Genomic DNA, 14,324 nt, shown 5'->3' with positions numbered 1-14,324 from the left:
TAAATAATGATTAATTTCTGTAATAAAACCTATAGTAAACGAAATTTTATTCCTACCTTTTTAGTGCAGTGCAGTGCTTTTAATGCATTTATCTACAAGCCCTTTTTAATGTACAGTTTCCGTGCAGGATACTGTACGCATTACTTAGTTTTATAAGCCATTCGTTACAACTGCCGCTTTATTTTATATTCTTAAGTTTACATTGCCACCATTTAATAAAATGTTTGACTATGATATTTGTTTTTCATCGTATATTTATTTACATGTATTTATCGATACCAACACCATAAAAGTACTATGGCATACAATAAATCGGAATAAATTACAATTGCAATAACGTCAATATCAATAACTTAATAGATCTTGTAGCCTTTTCCGTTGAAGGGAATGTGGACGGGGGCAACGGGAAGTTCGTATTCGTGGACGGGGGCAACGGGGAGAACGTACTCATGGACGGGAGCAACTGGAAGTTCGTAGATATGGACGGGGGCAACGGGCAAGTGGTCACCCTTTGGCTGGAAACCGGCATCATCGGCGACCCAGGTCAAAGTGAATTTCTCGCCTTCAGGGGAAACCCAGTAGGAAGATCCCTTGTTGGTGTTGCCCATAACTTCCTCGTAGGTGGCTTTACCGTAAGAGTCGTACTTGACTCCTTGCATCTTCTTCTGGACCTGAGATTCCTCGCGGGTGGTGTAGTCAGATCCAGCGTAGCTATAAAACAACAAGATAATGGTTATCAGAGAGAAAATTCAAAAAAAATACGTAAAACTGAACAGAATTCGCTATTGTAATGAAGCGGGAAACAGAATAGTTTTTACCTCCATTGGCTGCTGCCATCGAGGTTGCGCTCATCAGATTGGCTGGTGATGGTGATGTCGGCGTATTTGTTATCCTTGTATGCTGGAGCAGAGTAGGCAGGTGCGGGGTAGGCTGGGGCAGAGTAGGCTGGTTTGGAATAGGCCGGTGCGGAGTAGGTGGGTGGCTTGTATGCAGGCTTGTAGCTGGATGGAGCAGCCACAGCAACGGCCAAGACAGCGGCGATAACGAACTATTTGAAAAAGATTTAGTTAAAGAATTTGAGCTAAAGTTCTGTTTTTGCTTACCAATTTCATGTTGTATTCGATTTGTTTACTGTTGTTGAACAACTGATACTTTTCATCTGTGAGTCTGGGTCTTATATAGTCGAGAGAATGGAAATTTCAGGTGTTTCAGAATGACCTCATTTTTTTAGCACATCATGGCTTCCAAGGTGGCATTATTATTCTATCTATAGATAGTTTTATGCGTAACAACGCATTCTCTTTGCAACTATTACCAGTTCTGATTTATCAAATCCAACTGATTGTTACAGAGAAACAAGTATTTGAAATAAATTCATCTATTGACTTTAAGTACCAAGTGATACAATTTCTCTATTAGCATTGATCCCTTTTTATGAAAACATTTGCGCCCCAAATGAAAATTATAAAAGCTAATCTAATATTGCGCTTCAGAATAGTTTTGTCATTTCATGGAAAAACACTTCATAGCGTTCACCGAGTTTCTTTTTTACTGAACCGAGATAGAAAGCAAACTTTGCATCGTTTTGCTGAAGCTACCAACACTTTTACGCAGATTTCACCAATACACATACATACAAAATTTTATTTTCCTGAAACAATTGCAGTTGTAATATTTTGATCACGGAATTCTTTTGCGCGTTGATTATATTCATTTCTGGGTTTAATTAGTTTAGATGTCTTATAATAATGACAAGCGCATTTTGTTCGTGATTCCTTTTGTAAGGTAACATATGAAAATTGAAAATGAAGCAGCTTACGCTGTAACACTAACGTTTCGATGTTCTGCATTTATATTTACACCAACACATACAATGTCAAGAATGTTGACAAAGAACACATTGGAAATAATTTATATCTTCAATCACGTATCAATAATTTAATAGATCTTGTAGCCCTTTCCGTTGAAGGGAATGTGGACGGGGGCAACGGGGAGTTCGTATTCGTGGACGGGGGCAACTGGGAGCTCGTACTCATGGACGGGAGCAACGGGCAAGTGGTCACCCTTGGGCTGGAAACCGGCCTCATCGGCAGCCCAGGTCAAAGTGAATTTCTCGCCTTCAGGGGAAACCCAGTAGGAAGATCCCTTGTTGGTGTTGCCCATAACATCCTCGTATGTGGCTTTGCCGTACGAGTCGTACTTGACTCCTTGCATCTTCTTCTGGACCTGGGATTCCTCGCGGGTGGTGTAGTCAGACTGGGCGTAGCTGTTTTACACAATCCAAGCATTTGCTAAGTAAATTCCAATACTGTTTAAACAGCTATTGAAAGTAAATACCTCCATTGGCTGCTGCCATCGAGATTGCGCTCATCAGATTGGCTGGTGATGGTGATGTCGGCGTATTTGTTATCCTTGTATGCTGGGGCAGAGTAGGCAGGTGCTGGGTAAGCTGGGGCAGAGTAGGCTGGAGCAGAGTAGGCAGGGGCAGAGTAAGCTGGTTTGGAGTAGGCCGGTGCGGAGTAGGTGGGTGGTTTGTATGCCGGCTTGTAGCTGGCAGCGGTAGCAACGGCCAAGACAGCGGCGATAATGAACTGCATTGGCAGAATTTTGTGGTTAACTTTAATTTTAAAATATGAACCTAAGGTAGTTCCTTACCAGCTTCATGTTGTAGTCGGTTGATTTGTGGAACAACTGATATCTTTGATCGTTCTTACCTGAGCTTATATAGTCAGGTGAAGGGCAAACGCTAGACATAGAAGCGTTCATGTGACCTACATGTTCAAGCTAGACAGTTTATGTTTGGGCGTAAGCAAACCAAGGAAACACTGCACTCTCACTTTTGTCATTAGCCTCTTTAGAAACACTGAGCATTCATATTTTTAGATGTTAGATTTCTTACGTACACTTTTTTAACACGCAAAGTTTTTTCTAATAAAATTTCTTGTGTTTTTTTCTCTATCACGAATAAAGATATTATAATAAGTAGGCTAGCGAATAATAATTGCTCACACTGCCGTTTTCTACTATAAAAATGTAGTGATTCCATCTTTGATATAGTATGTAATGGATGAACACATTCACCAAAAGTAACGAAAACATTTTGTTTCGCGAATCACATCGGTTTCTTTTTACATGAGTTACAATCTAAAAACGTATTGCAAAAGAAAACATTCGTATACCCAGAGGGAATAATGAAGAATATATTGACTTAAATAGCATATAATAAAGTTGCCTTATTGAGTTGATTATTGAGCTAGAATAAGTTCATAGCAAGTACCATAAATTTAAGATTGATAATAGTAAAAGGATTGGAAAGTAGCCAACCAAATATTTACTTTCAATATGATTTCGCCGATAGAAAAGTTGGAATCAAGAAATAATAGTATCATAGCCTTGTTCTTAAAGAAATATTATGGTTAGCTATTGAGAGATAGTGAAATGGTCATCGCTAGCTGTCATGAGCGAAGAATCTGGGTCAACAATAACGAAATAGACACACCCCTTCTCTAGGTATAAAACCCCCGCGAGATTAGGTCTTAGACATCAGTTGTTCAATTCATCAACCGAAGTCAACATGAAGCTGGTAAAGAGTGAAAGATTTCAGCGTAGTCATTTGGATTTTTCCGTCATCGTTCCTACATTTTACTGAAAAGTTTCGGTTTCATTTGTTATAGTTCGTTATCGCCGCTGTCTTGGCCGTTGCTGCCGCTGCTCCGTCCAGCTACAAACCGGCATACAAGCCACCCACTTACTCCGCACCGGCCTACTCCAAACCAGCCTACTCTGCCCCAGCATACCCCGCACCTGCCTACTCTGCCCCAGCGTACAAGGATAACAAATACGCCGACATCACCATCACCAGCCAATCTGATGAGCGCAACCTCGATGGCAGCAGCCAGTGGAGGTAAAAACCACATCTTGTTGTTTAAAGAGTCTTGCTATTTACTAAAGAGAAATTTGATTGTGTCAAACAGCTACGCCCAGTCTGACTACACCACCCGCGAGGAATCTCAGGTCCAGAAGAAGATGCAAGGAGTCAAGTACGACTCTTACGGCAAAGCCACCTACGAGGATGTTATGGGCAACACCAACAAGGGATCTTCTTACTGGGTTTCCCCCGAAGGCGAGAAATTCACTTTGACCTGGGCTGCCGATGAGGAAGGATTCAAACCCAAAGGTGACCACTTGCCCGTTGCCCCCGTCCACGTCTACGAGCTCCCAGTTGCCCCAGTCCATGAGTACGTTCTCCCTGTTGCTCCCGTCCACGAATACGAACTCCCCGTTGCCCCCGCTCTCCCCTACAAGCGCACTGGAGCTGGATACTAATTTATAGAAACGCGATAATTGGATAAGACCTCAAAAATCATGTGGTGTGAGCCGTGATTATAACTTATTGATGTCGAAATAAACAGAAATATCTTTTCAGACTGTTGCAACTCTCACATCTTCTTTCAGCTTGATCAACAATCACATAAACACAATTCGTTCACATGAAACGCTATCAGTATACACCACAAAGCACCAAGTCAACCACAATAGTCATGAGTTTTTGTGTGTGATCAGAAACCCTTTACACGAAGGAAACCTGGAAAAAGTGGAAAAGGTAGGAAAATAACATGACTTGGGAGAAAGGGTAGGAGAAGTCAAAGGTAAAGTTAAGACAATGGAAAAGGATGATTTTTCAAATTTCCACGGAGTCCTTGAAAATGCGCAGAAGAAAGACTGGGGGGATGGCTAATAACCAAAGGAAAAGTCTATAGCCAATCTAGCGAAAAGAGAGATCGAAAGAGACAGATTCCTAAACCTTTATGAGCTGATATTTTTTGAATGAATAAAGAGCGGGTTAGAAATATTGTTATACGAGAAAAAAATGGTTCAAATCCACGAAATGTGTCGTAATATCTACTACACAATAAAAAAAAAACGACAGAAATGTTTTTGGACCAAAAAACAAAATCGTATTTCATTTCGGCGTAATTAAGAAAAAAATGCTTTGTGATATTGACTTTGACCGCAATTGACCTTCGTGAGATATTGAACACCAACAGGAAATGAATTTCCACGTCGATTAACATATATTTCCTGTATAGAAAACGCTGGTGGGCAATTGAGCTAAGCCGAAGTGGTTTTACGAAGCAAGGCTGTGAGCGAAAGTCAAAGTCAGGGTCGTTCGAAAGTCCTTGTGTGTACGCATTTCAGGAGAAAAAATAGACTGGTTTGCAGACTTGACTATATGACGTAACGAATGTCGTTGACTGTCTAGGAATTCGGCGATAACTGGGTCAGTAAGCGACTGTGGGCAAGGATCTCTATCATTCCAAAAGAGGGAATCTTTTTACTACCCAGTTGATAACGCCTCCAAACAAACCCAAAAGCTTTCCCCCGAATATAGCACAGGAATTTGCTGCCCTTTCCTTTTTACTTTGCGGTTTGCCAATTTTGTTGCCTAACATTTTTTTTTCTTTAGTTTGATTTTTCTAAATAAAAAATCATTCAGGGTGGACCAAATTTTGGAACCCGAGTCGCTGATGTTGCCAAATAAGATAAGAAAATCATTCCATATCTAGTTTTAAAACGGAATGAACAGGTAGAATATTCTAGAATTAAAAGGGCGTGGACAGCGACAACACACAGGTGTTAGCGCGAAGGAATGAAAAAAAAAAGTCGTTATAAATGTTTGTTTGAGAAACTAGGTCAACCAACAGAAAGGTGTCGAAGTTGCGCTCCTTTCTCCGGCTATATAAACCCGCTCGGTATCGATCCTCGACATCAGTTCTCCAACTTTTCACCAACACTCAACATGAAGCTGGTAACTTGTGATCCTTAGGATTCTCTTCGCCTGCACAATTTCGAATTCTTACTGCACAATTTCGAATTCTTACTGAAAGCTTCCGGTTTTGTTTGTCTCTATCTAGTTTGTTATCGCTGCTCTCTTGGCCGTCGCTGCCGCCGCTCCTTCCAGCTACGACAAGGAATACAAAGCTCCGGAGATCACCATCGTGAGCCAATCCGATGTCCGCAACCTAGACGGCAGCGGCGCATGGAGGTAAAAATGACTTTTTGAAATGAGCGGGATTTTTAAGTTTCCTAACATAATCGTAAACTGAATGATTTGGTATAAATAAGCTATGCTGGATCTGATGGGACCACTCGCGATGAGTCTTACGCCCAGAAGAAGTTTATCGTCACTAAATATGATGACTACGGCAAGGAATACAAAGAGGAGGTCTTTGGTCACACCAGCAAGGGATCTTCTTACTGGATCTCTCCCGAAGGCGAGCGCCTCACTTTGACCTGGGTTGCTGATGATGCCGGATTCCAGCCCAAGGGTGACCACTTGCCCGTTGCCCCCGTCCATGTCTACGAGCTCCCAGTTGCCCCCGTTCACGAATACGAACTCCCAGTTGCCCCAGTACACATCCCCTTCAACGGCAAGGGCTACAAGATCTTCTAAGTGATTCAATTGTAAGGCTTGAATGAAATGTTTAAATTATTTTGCTATTTCCAATTTAACGGATTTTGAACTGAATGAATGTGGACATGTGGTACTATGTGTAAATACAAACAGCAGATATGAATTGAATTTGTCCTACCTTTAATCCTGGGAAATCCAATATGACTCCATCCGTAGAATAGTGAATCCATCAGGCGGGATAGGAAAAAAAGGGGTCCTCGTGAATACCCCCACACTCGCATGGGTGTACACGAGGACATTAAAAGAAAAGGGAAGAAGAAAGACGTAAATCGGACCGACATCGGTAGTTTGTCCAATCAAACGGGACGTTGTTTATCTAAATAAAAATTTAAAAATGGGTTACAAAAAATTTTGACAGAAGCAAAAAATAACCTGGAAAAGTTGAAAATGAGAAAGTGGGTAAACCATATTTGATGATGAATGGGAGAATCTAAGGTTTTCATGTAACATACTGCATTCATGTCATGTATCATTAAAATATCTAGTAGGTTGCAGAAATAAAAGTAACACAAATCATTATCCTGGTGATGATAAACTGAGATTGTTGACGACAGGTCAATACCAAACTTACATATCCAGTTGTTACGATCACTAGCTCAAGCCTCAAATTTGCACCAAGGAGAAGGTTACAGTGCAAACAAACTTCCATGCATCGACAGGTGGCTTACATGATAAATTTTAGTCAAGAACTAAACATAAAAAATTTAACTCTTCTATTTAACCCACCATAATCATTCAACTTGTATTCCAAGTTTTATTTATCTGCCAAACGGCATCGAGAGCCGCGACACCAGAGTTCACATGACGATCACTTTTTTGTTTTCCTATTTGTCGTGCAGTTACGTACGCTAAAAAAAAGACCGTTCAGTTTTCTCTGAAATCTGAACTTCGTCTCTTACTCTCTTTATCGAAACTTCGGTGATACTAATATTGTACTAATGGCAGTTTAATACCAGTTCGTTTCTTTTTCGAACAACTAGTCAACTAGAACGAAAAGCACAAGCAGACGACAAACATCTTCTAATTAGCGTGCTTTGTTTAAGATATCGATACCATTAAAAATCGATGTCAACCTACTAAATTCAAACCGCTTTTTTATGACGTTCTATGAAAAATGAATAATGTCTTTCTCCTAGAAAACCACCAAATACGAAGGGAAAATTTTTTCCAGCTCACTTTCCAAACAATACGAAACAACATACACACTATATTGATGATCATGCGTTTATTAACAGCAGCGCATTCAATGTCATGCTGGCATAAGTTACACGGAAATAATTTATATATTTTACCACTAAAAATGAAGTAATCTAATAAATCTTGAAACCCTTTCCGTTGAAGGGAATGTGGACGGGGGCAACGGGGAGTTCGTATTCATGGACTGGGGCAACTGGGAGCTCGTAGACATGGACGGGAGCGACGGGCAAATGGTCACCCTTGGGTTGGAATCCGGCATCATCGGCGACCCAGGTCAAAGTGAATCGCTGGCCTTCGGGAGAGATCCAGTAAGATTTTCCCTTGTTGGTGTTGCCGAAGACTTCCTCTTTGTATTCCTTGCCGTAGTCGTCGACTTTGGTCACGATGAACTTCTTCTGTTCCTGGGCCTCTTCGCGGGTGGTACCGTCAGATCCAGCGTTGCTATACCGAAATCAAACGGACAATTATTTATTTTATCACACACGCCTCATCACGATTTAAACCGTAACTCAAAAGAATTAAATTCAGTTTGAAATTTAGAACTCAGGACTGTACCTCCATTGGCTACTGCCATCGAGATTGCGTTCATCAGACTGGCTCACGATAACAATCTCCTTGTACTCATCTTCCTTGGTCTTGTAGCTGGAAGGAGCAGCGGCAGCAACTGCCAAGATAGCGGCGATGACGAACTGCAATAAAAATAAAAATCGTTATTATTTTACTCGACTGAATGTATTTGTATTCATTCGTGTTTGACCGAAAGAGAATCTTATAGTTGTCCCTTACCAGTTTCATGTTGAATATGTGAGATTCCTTTTGAAGAACTGATGCTTCTTGTCAGTGAGATGCGAGCTTTTATAGCCGTCGAGGTGAAGGGCGCACTATAGTTGGGATGACCTAATTGTTTCTTATAAGGCGTAGTTTAAAGAAACGGTGCCGTGTTCTGGGAGAGAAACACGCTCTCACTTTCTTCGCCTTTTGGAAGTCGGTTCTAGACATACGTGCTGTATGCAAATATCTGTATCTGGTCTATCGCAGTTCTCAGTAGTTACTACAGGCTAGAGGGCAATAAATTTCCACTTTACCCAAGGTCTCAACTTTAGTCCAAAAATGATACAATACCATACCAAAGATAATTGATCGCAAATACTTAGAAATAGGAAATCGTACGTAACGGACATTGCGTGCTGCATTTGCTTACATTTGGTCTGGCATTTCCTTACATGCAAAACGGGTTGTAAAATTGCATCAGTCAATGAATAAGGTTGGCTGATTTAACATTGTACTTAGTTGTTTTACGTTCAGGGTGAGGTCTGTTATTCACGAATAAAACGGCACGGCATTGACTACTGACTTGCGGCATGACATTGAATTATTTGTTGTTTTACTGCTACTACTATTTTTTTTAATCAGACAAAAAGCGCATTTTTTAAATTTCGCAGTAAATATACATTCCGACCTTGGTTTCTTTTCTTGACAGCTTTTCTGCCACACACATCAAGCAGTAAAATATTACCAAATTCCCACTTTTACGCAATGTCAAAAATTCCGATTACAGGTCATTCTGAAAATCCGAATTGATCAACTTGGCAGCAATTTCTCTTTTGGTGTTTAACATAATGGTTTAGTCGCGACTGAATTCCAGACGAACACCCATTTATTGTTTTTAAGAGACATATTGTTGTATTCAACCAGAAACTTTTACCAACAAAATTCCTGGATTTTTTTTTATTCACATATTCTTGTATGGCATTGGCATATATGTCCTTCATTCCATGGGTCAGATCCCAAGCAGCGTTAACATTGACGTGGACACTAAGTGAAATTTGGATTAACAATAAAGACAGTGTTCGTGTCACGAAACCACACACGCAGAATTCACCGAACGGAGCGAGACACCGTGTTCGGTTGTTGTCCGAAATTGGGTCAAACAACGAAAGTGTCGAAAGAGCCCCCCTTTCTCTGAGTATAAAAACTCAACTGTGCTCGATTCCAGTCATCAGTTCTACAACTCATCACACAAAGTCAACATGAAGCTGGTAAAACAATATCCTCAAGTTAAATTTCATATAATTGTTTTTACTAAACATTTCTTTTTCCTCCTATGCAGTTCGTCATTGCCGCTATCTTGGCCGTAGCCGTCGCCGCTCCTTCCAGTTACAAAACTGAGGAGAAGAAATACGAGAAGGACTACAAATACCCCGAGATCACCGTCACTGGCCAATCTGATGAGCGCAACCTCGATGGCAGCAGCCAGTGGAAGTAAGTCGATCCTATTTGATTGTTACGCAAATGTTTTAGCAAATTGCCACACGCTAACAAACATTCTTTTAAATATTATAGCTACGCCCAATCCGACTACGCCACCCGTGCCGAATCCCAGGCCCAGAAGAAATTCACCGTCACCACCGTCGATGATTACGGCAAAGAAACCAAAGAGGAAGTCTACGGAAACACCAACCAAGGATCTTCCTACTGGGTTTCTCCTGAAGGCGAGAAATTCACTTTGACCTGGGTCGCCGATGATGCCGGATTCCAGCCAAAGGGTGACCACTTGCCAGTTGCTCCCGTCCACGTCTACGAGCTCCCAGTTGCCCCAGTCCATGAATACGAACTCCCCGTTGCCCCCGTCCACGAATATGAACTCCCCGTTGCTCCCGCCCTCCCCTACAGACGCACCGGACTCGGTTATTAAATTTGGTTAATTTGTGTAATGGGACACTAACATCGTGTCATAATTCCTAACCAGGTAAATTTATTTATTGAAGGAGTTCAATATATTGAAATATCTCAAACCCAAGTTGGCGCGTTGAATGTGTTATTTTCTACTTTCAAAACGATCGCAGATTTAATATAGCAGATAGATACTGTTGGATGAACTCAAGTATGCCAGAAAACAGTTGGGAAATCCGGTATCAGGAAGAAAGTTGCACCGAGCAATTAAAACTATTCGCAAATAACGGTGGATGCGGTTCAGCGAGGAGAATTTGCGGAAATTAGAAATTTGACTTTGATCAATTAGTTTTCTACTATTTATTTTTTTACAAACGGTAGCCCACATCTGTTGGATAATTTCCAATTAAATTCCAATTAAATTAATCCTCTAGTTCAGGCCAATTGAATTGTGTGCAATTTAATACAATCGTTGGACGATGGATTAATCAAATTTGATCAACAGTAACAATAAGAATGCGATAAGCGCATACCTTCTGGTGAGAGAGACTGAAGCGTAGGTAATTAAAGAAAATTACTGAGATTGCGGGCTACTCATTACCGGAACAAATCAAATTAAAAATGACGCTCCCCATAATCAAATAATCAAGCCCATATCGTATACCACATAATTACGGTATACTTGACAGTGACCTTCATTTTTTGCGCTTTATAGCGAGATAATTTGAAAAAAAACTGGACACATATTTTTCTTGATTAGAAATCGCTGTTGGCATTGAGGGAAGTGGTCAATACGTTTTTTGCTAATGTAAGTCACGTGTGAAAGTCACGGACGTATGAAGGACGTTGAAGTCAGTACGGCAAAAAATGTGCAAGTGATTTGCAACAGCAAAAACTAGTTGTCTGTCGAAACTTGCGGTTTATGACGCAATTGACGATCGTGAAGGAATTCCAACGGACAATTGGGTCAATAGAGGTGGGAGCCACATATTATTTGACCGTAGGCTTTGACACAAAGGTTTCAAGGTATCTTAACATTCAAAAGCAAAATGTTTTTGTAAGCTCAAATTTAAAAAACAAAAAAAACATGACTGCGCTTAACTTTTAAAAAGTATTTCGATTACATCTTCTCCTTATATTGCTTTACTCATATTAGGAGACAATTTCATCAGCACTTTTACTTTCCATTTCATGCGGGTCTGCAACGAACGAACATCTATGGTCTACACAATTGTAATTCTCATCGTTGTAGCGGCGATTTCATCCATTCCGGCTTAACCTGCCTTCCGTGAAAGTCGAATGGCTAAAATCACCAATAGCAGTTTACAATCCTGAGATCTCGATAGCAACAGCTGGCGATTGAGGGTGCATATGGACTAGTCTAGCAAGAACAAGTGCTGTAAAAAAAGAAAACGGAGTGAAAGCTCAGAGGTGTGTAAAAAAAAACTAGTCGATTATAAGAAAATGCAACAGAGAAAATTGGAGAGTTATAGCCAATAGGAAACACCCAAATCTTAAGACCAAGCGAGCAGTAATTAACGAATAACGCGGAGAGGGCAAACAATTTCTCCATACAAAATTTTAGGTCAAGAGCAGATTGCTCCTTGTCTTTCTCAACGTACAGTATAAATAAGAGAGTGATACATACAGAAGTCATCAGTTACATTCAGCTAACCGACCAATAACCAGCATCATGAAATTGGTGAGTTCCCTTAGTAGTTATTTTTTTAATCAATAACTTAAAATACAGTTAGATTAAAATCTAGAAATAATAAAAACCTAACCAATTCAGATATTCTTGCATTTTTTTAAATAGTTCGTCCTCGCCGCTATCTTGGCCGTCGCCGCCGCCGCTCCTTCCAGTTACAAAACCGAAGAAGAGAAGTACGGAAAGGACTACAAATACCCAGAGATCACCGTCACTGGCCAATCTGATGAGCGCAATCTCGATGGCAGCAGCCAATGGAAGTAAGTCGATCCTATTTGATTGTTACGCAAATGTTTTAGCAAATTGCCACACGCTAACAAACATTCTTTTAAATATTATAGCTACGCCCAATCCGACTACGCTACCCGTGCCGAATCCCAGGCCCAGAAGAAATTCACCGTCACCACCGTCGATGATTACGGCAAAGAAACCAAAGAGGAAGTCTACGGAAACACCAACCAAGGATCCTCCTACTGGGTTTCCCCTGAAGGCGAGAAATTCACTTTGACCTGGGTCGCCGATGATGCCGGATTCCAGCCCAAGGGTGACCACTTGCCCGTCGCTCCCGTCCACGTCTACGAGCTCCCAGTTGCCCCAGTCCATGAATACGAACTTCCAGTTGCCCCCGTCCACGAATACGAACTCCCCGTTGCCCCAGTCCACATTCCATTCAACGGAAAGGGCTACAAGATCTATTAAGTTATTGTTCCTTGAAGCAAGAAAAGTTATACGATTCGAATTTATATGGCAATGTAAATAAATGCCGACGCTCACCACCAAACTTTTTTTCAGTTTCATTACTTTTTCAAAGACTTTTGCTGCAAAATGTTAGGTTGAATGTTACATTTGTTTGTAGCTCCTTCATGCTTGTAGAAGATGATGAGCTAAGCTCACGACAGGTTTATGGCGTCATTTTCTGTTAAGTAATCTATCTCGGTGTGGAACTGTTTTCGATGGACAAGTTTGTTTTCTTAACATCCCATGTCTTGAGTTAATGCTCTTTAAAAAATGGCCTTTTCGATTTCAGAAGACAAAGGGGGAAAATAGGGGATCGGCACCGTTCAATGTGAAATGAACGAGGAGGTGCCGGTGTGGCGGCAGGTCCCTCTTGGTAAAAAAAATGGTCTTGTTGCACTTTGCTTCAATAAATATCTTCAAATGTACTCAACAGAAAAAGTTGTAAGGTACCAAAACAGGCCTGATCAGCTGATCTGCGCAGTCGTTCGGCAAATGAGATTTTTAATGCTGAGAAAAAAAATCATAGAGAAAAAACAGTTGCAGTCAACCGCCTAGCTCACGAATAAACGTAGTCTGTACTAACTATCGATTTATAATGAACGCCATCCAAAATTGTCAAAAAGAAAAAATAGAGATCAATTTTGTCCTACCTTTATGCACAGCTAGGCGGGATAGGGTAAAGGGTGTCCTCGTGAATACACCCATATTCACATGGGCGTACACGAGGACATTGAAAGAAAGGGGAAAAAGAGAGATCCGTAACTTGATTGACATCGGTAGTTTTTCCAATGCAAGGGGATGCTGTGTATCTAAAAAAAAAAGGAAGCATATGTTACAAAAAATATTCACAGAATAACAGAACAACCACAACAAGTCAGGAAAAGTTGAAAATGAGACACTGGGTAAACTCTGATTGTTAATAAATGGGGGGGGGGGGTCAATTCAAGGTATAAATGTAATACACTTGCATTGATGCAGGTGATGCAACAATAAAATATCTAGCAGGTCGTGAAGGATAATTAACCAAAAACATTACCTAAGCGGTGATGCTGACATATTTGGTGATGACAGGTGGGACAGACAGACTGATGACAGACCCAGAACTTCTGTATCATATGTTGTTACGATGGCTGGCTCTGGCCTCAAATCTGCACAAAAGAAAAAAATGTTACATAGCACAAACAAAATGCCATACATCGACAGGGTGCTTGCATGTGCTGAACTCACATTTCACAAATTTAGAACAGGTTTAACTTTACTCATTAAGCTCCCATATAATCATTGCATTTCTATTCTTAGTTTTATTTACCCGCCAAAAAGCATCGAGTGGAGAGCATGGAGAGCTACGACATCAGAGACCAGACACATCACACGAGCCGATCACATTTTCGTATTGATTTGTTCTTGTTTTTTTTTCATTATTATTTCGTGCAGCCAAGTACATTTTCAAAATAGAAATCGTTCCGTTTTCTTTACATATTCTCAACCTTTGTTGGCATATGCTTCGCGGTCTCAACTCTAAGTCAAAACTAA

At 40.7% G+C, this 14,324-nt stretch overlaps 4 protein-coding genes and 1 long non-coding RNA gene across 16 annotated transcripts in view; 1 reads left to right on the top strand and 4 right to left on the bottom strand.

The window, feature by feature from the left end:
- LOC124314779 (endocuticle structural glycoprotein SgAbd-1-like) overlaps positions 1-6,660 on the bottom strand; it is a 24,299-nt gene extending 17,639 nt beyond the window's left edge. Inside the window, exons 1-4 of the mRNA XM_046780134.1 lie at positions 6,594-6,660; positions 2,656-2,771; positions 2,338-2,591; positions 1,975-2,266 (exon numbers count right to left, since the gene is read on the bottom strand). Of these exons, the coding sequence (XP_046636090.1) occupies positions 1,975-2,266; positions 2,338-2,591; positions 2,656-2,771; positions 6,594-6,645 (714 nt within the window). The 5' untranslated portion in view covers positions 6,646-6,660. The remainder of the gene's footprint in view (positions 1-1,974; positions 2,267-2,337; positions 2,592-2,655; positions 2,772-6,593) is intronic.
- LOC124314808 (larval cuticle protein 65Ag1-like) overlaps positions 1-12,834 on the top strand; it is a 27,195-nt gene extending 14,361 nt beyond the window's left edge. The window contains exons 1-3 of one of the 10 annotated variants that reach the window (XM_046780186.1): positions 3,535-3,583; positions 3,675-3,904; positions 3,975-4,423. In XM_046780186.1, the coding sequence (XP_046636142.1) occupies positions 3,575-3,583; positions 3,675-3,904; positions 3,975-4,326 (591 nt within the window). In that variant the 5' untranslated portion in view covers positions 3,535-3,574 and the 3' untranslated portion in view covers positions 4,327-4,423. Of the gene's footprint in view, positions 1-3,534; positions 3,584-3,674; positions 3,905-3,974; positions 4,424-5,692; positions 5,810-5,915; positions 6,047-6,126; positions 6,579-9,628; positions 9,712-9,782; positions 9,935-10,015; positions 10,473-11,936; positions 12,048-12,161; positions 12,314-12,394 lie in introns of those variants that run through there. The other 9 variants (XM_046780189.1, XM_046780191.1, XM_046780192.1 and 6 more) reach the window with 9 other exon arrangements.
- On the bottom strand, positions 237-1,149 carry LOC124314824 (larval cuticle protein LCP-22-like). Its single transcript, XM_046780208.1, has 3 exons — positions 1,104-1,149; positions 819-1,048; positions 237-711 (listed from the first exon to the last, which is right to left on the bottom strand). Exons 1-3 carry the CDS (start codon positions 1,110-1,112, stop codon positions 354-356), a joined length of 597 nt encoding a protein of 198 aa, XP_046636164.1. The 5' UTR covers positions 1,113-1,149; the 3' UTR covers positions 237-353.
- Positions 7,688-8,569, bottom strand: LOC124314853 (larval cuticle protein 65Ag1-like). The gene is made up of 3 exons (XM_046780256.1): positions 8,459-8,569; positions 8,228-8,361; positions 7,688-8,113 (listed from the first exon to the last, which is right to left on the bottom strand). The coding sequence occupies exons 1-3, from the start codon at positions 8,465-8,467 to the stop codon at positions 7,786-7,788; spliced, it is 471 nt and encodes a 156-aa protein (XP_046636212.1). The 5' UTR covers positions 8,468-8,569; the 3' UTR covers positions 7,688-7,785.
- LOC124314959 lies at positions 11,460-14,324 on the bottom strand. Of its 3 annotated transcripts, none has more exons than XR_006911428.1 (4): positions 14,101-14,324; positions 13,828-13,939; positions 13,442-13,600; positions 11,460-11,742 (listed from the first exon to the last, which is right to left on the bottom strand). It is a non-coding gene; the product is annotated as an uncharacterized LOC124314959 (long non-coding RNA). The 3 variants fall into 3 exon arrangements; XR_006911427.1 differs by lacking the exon at positions 11,460-11,742 and adding an exon at positions 12,682-13,298; XR_006911426.1 differs by lacking the exon at positions 11,460-11,742 and having other exon boundaries at positions 12,682-13,600.

Source organism: Daphnia pulicaria, chromosome 10 (assembly GCF_021234035.1).
Source record: "Daphnia pulicaria isolate SC F1-1A chromosome 10, SC_F0-13Bv2, whole genome shotgun sequence".
Taxonomy (NCBI): domain Eukaryota; kingdom Metazoa; phylum Arthropoda; class Branchiopoda; order Diplostraca; family Daphniidae; genus Daphnia; species Daphnia pulicaria.
Note: the sequence above shows the minus strand (reverse complement) of the source record. Positions and strands in the feature narration are given on the sequence as shown.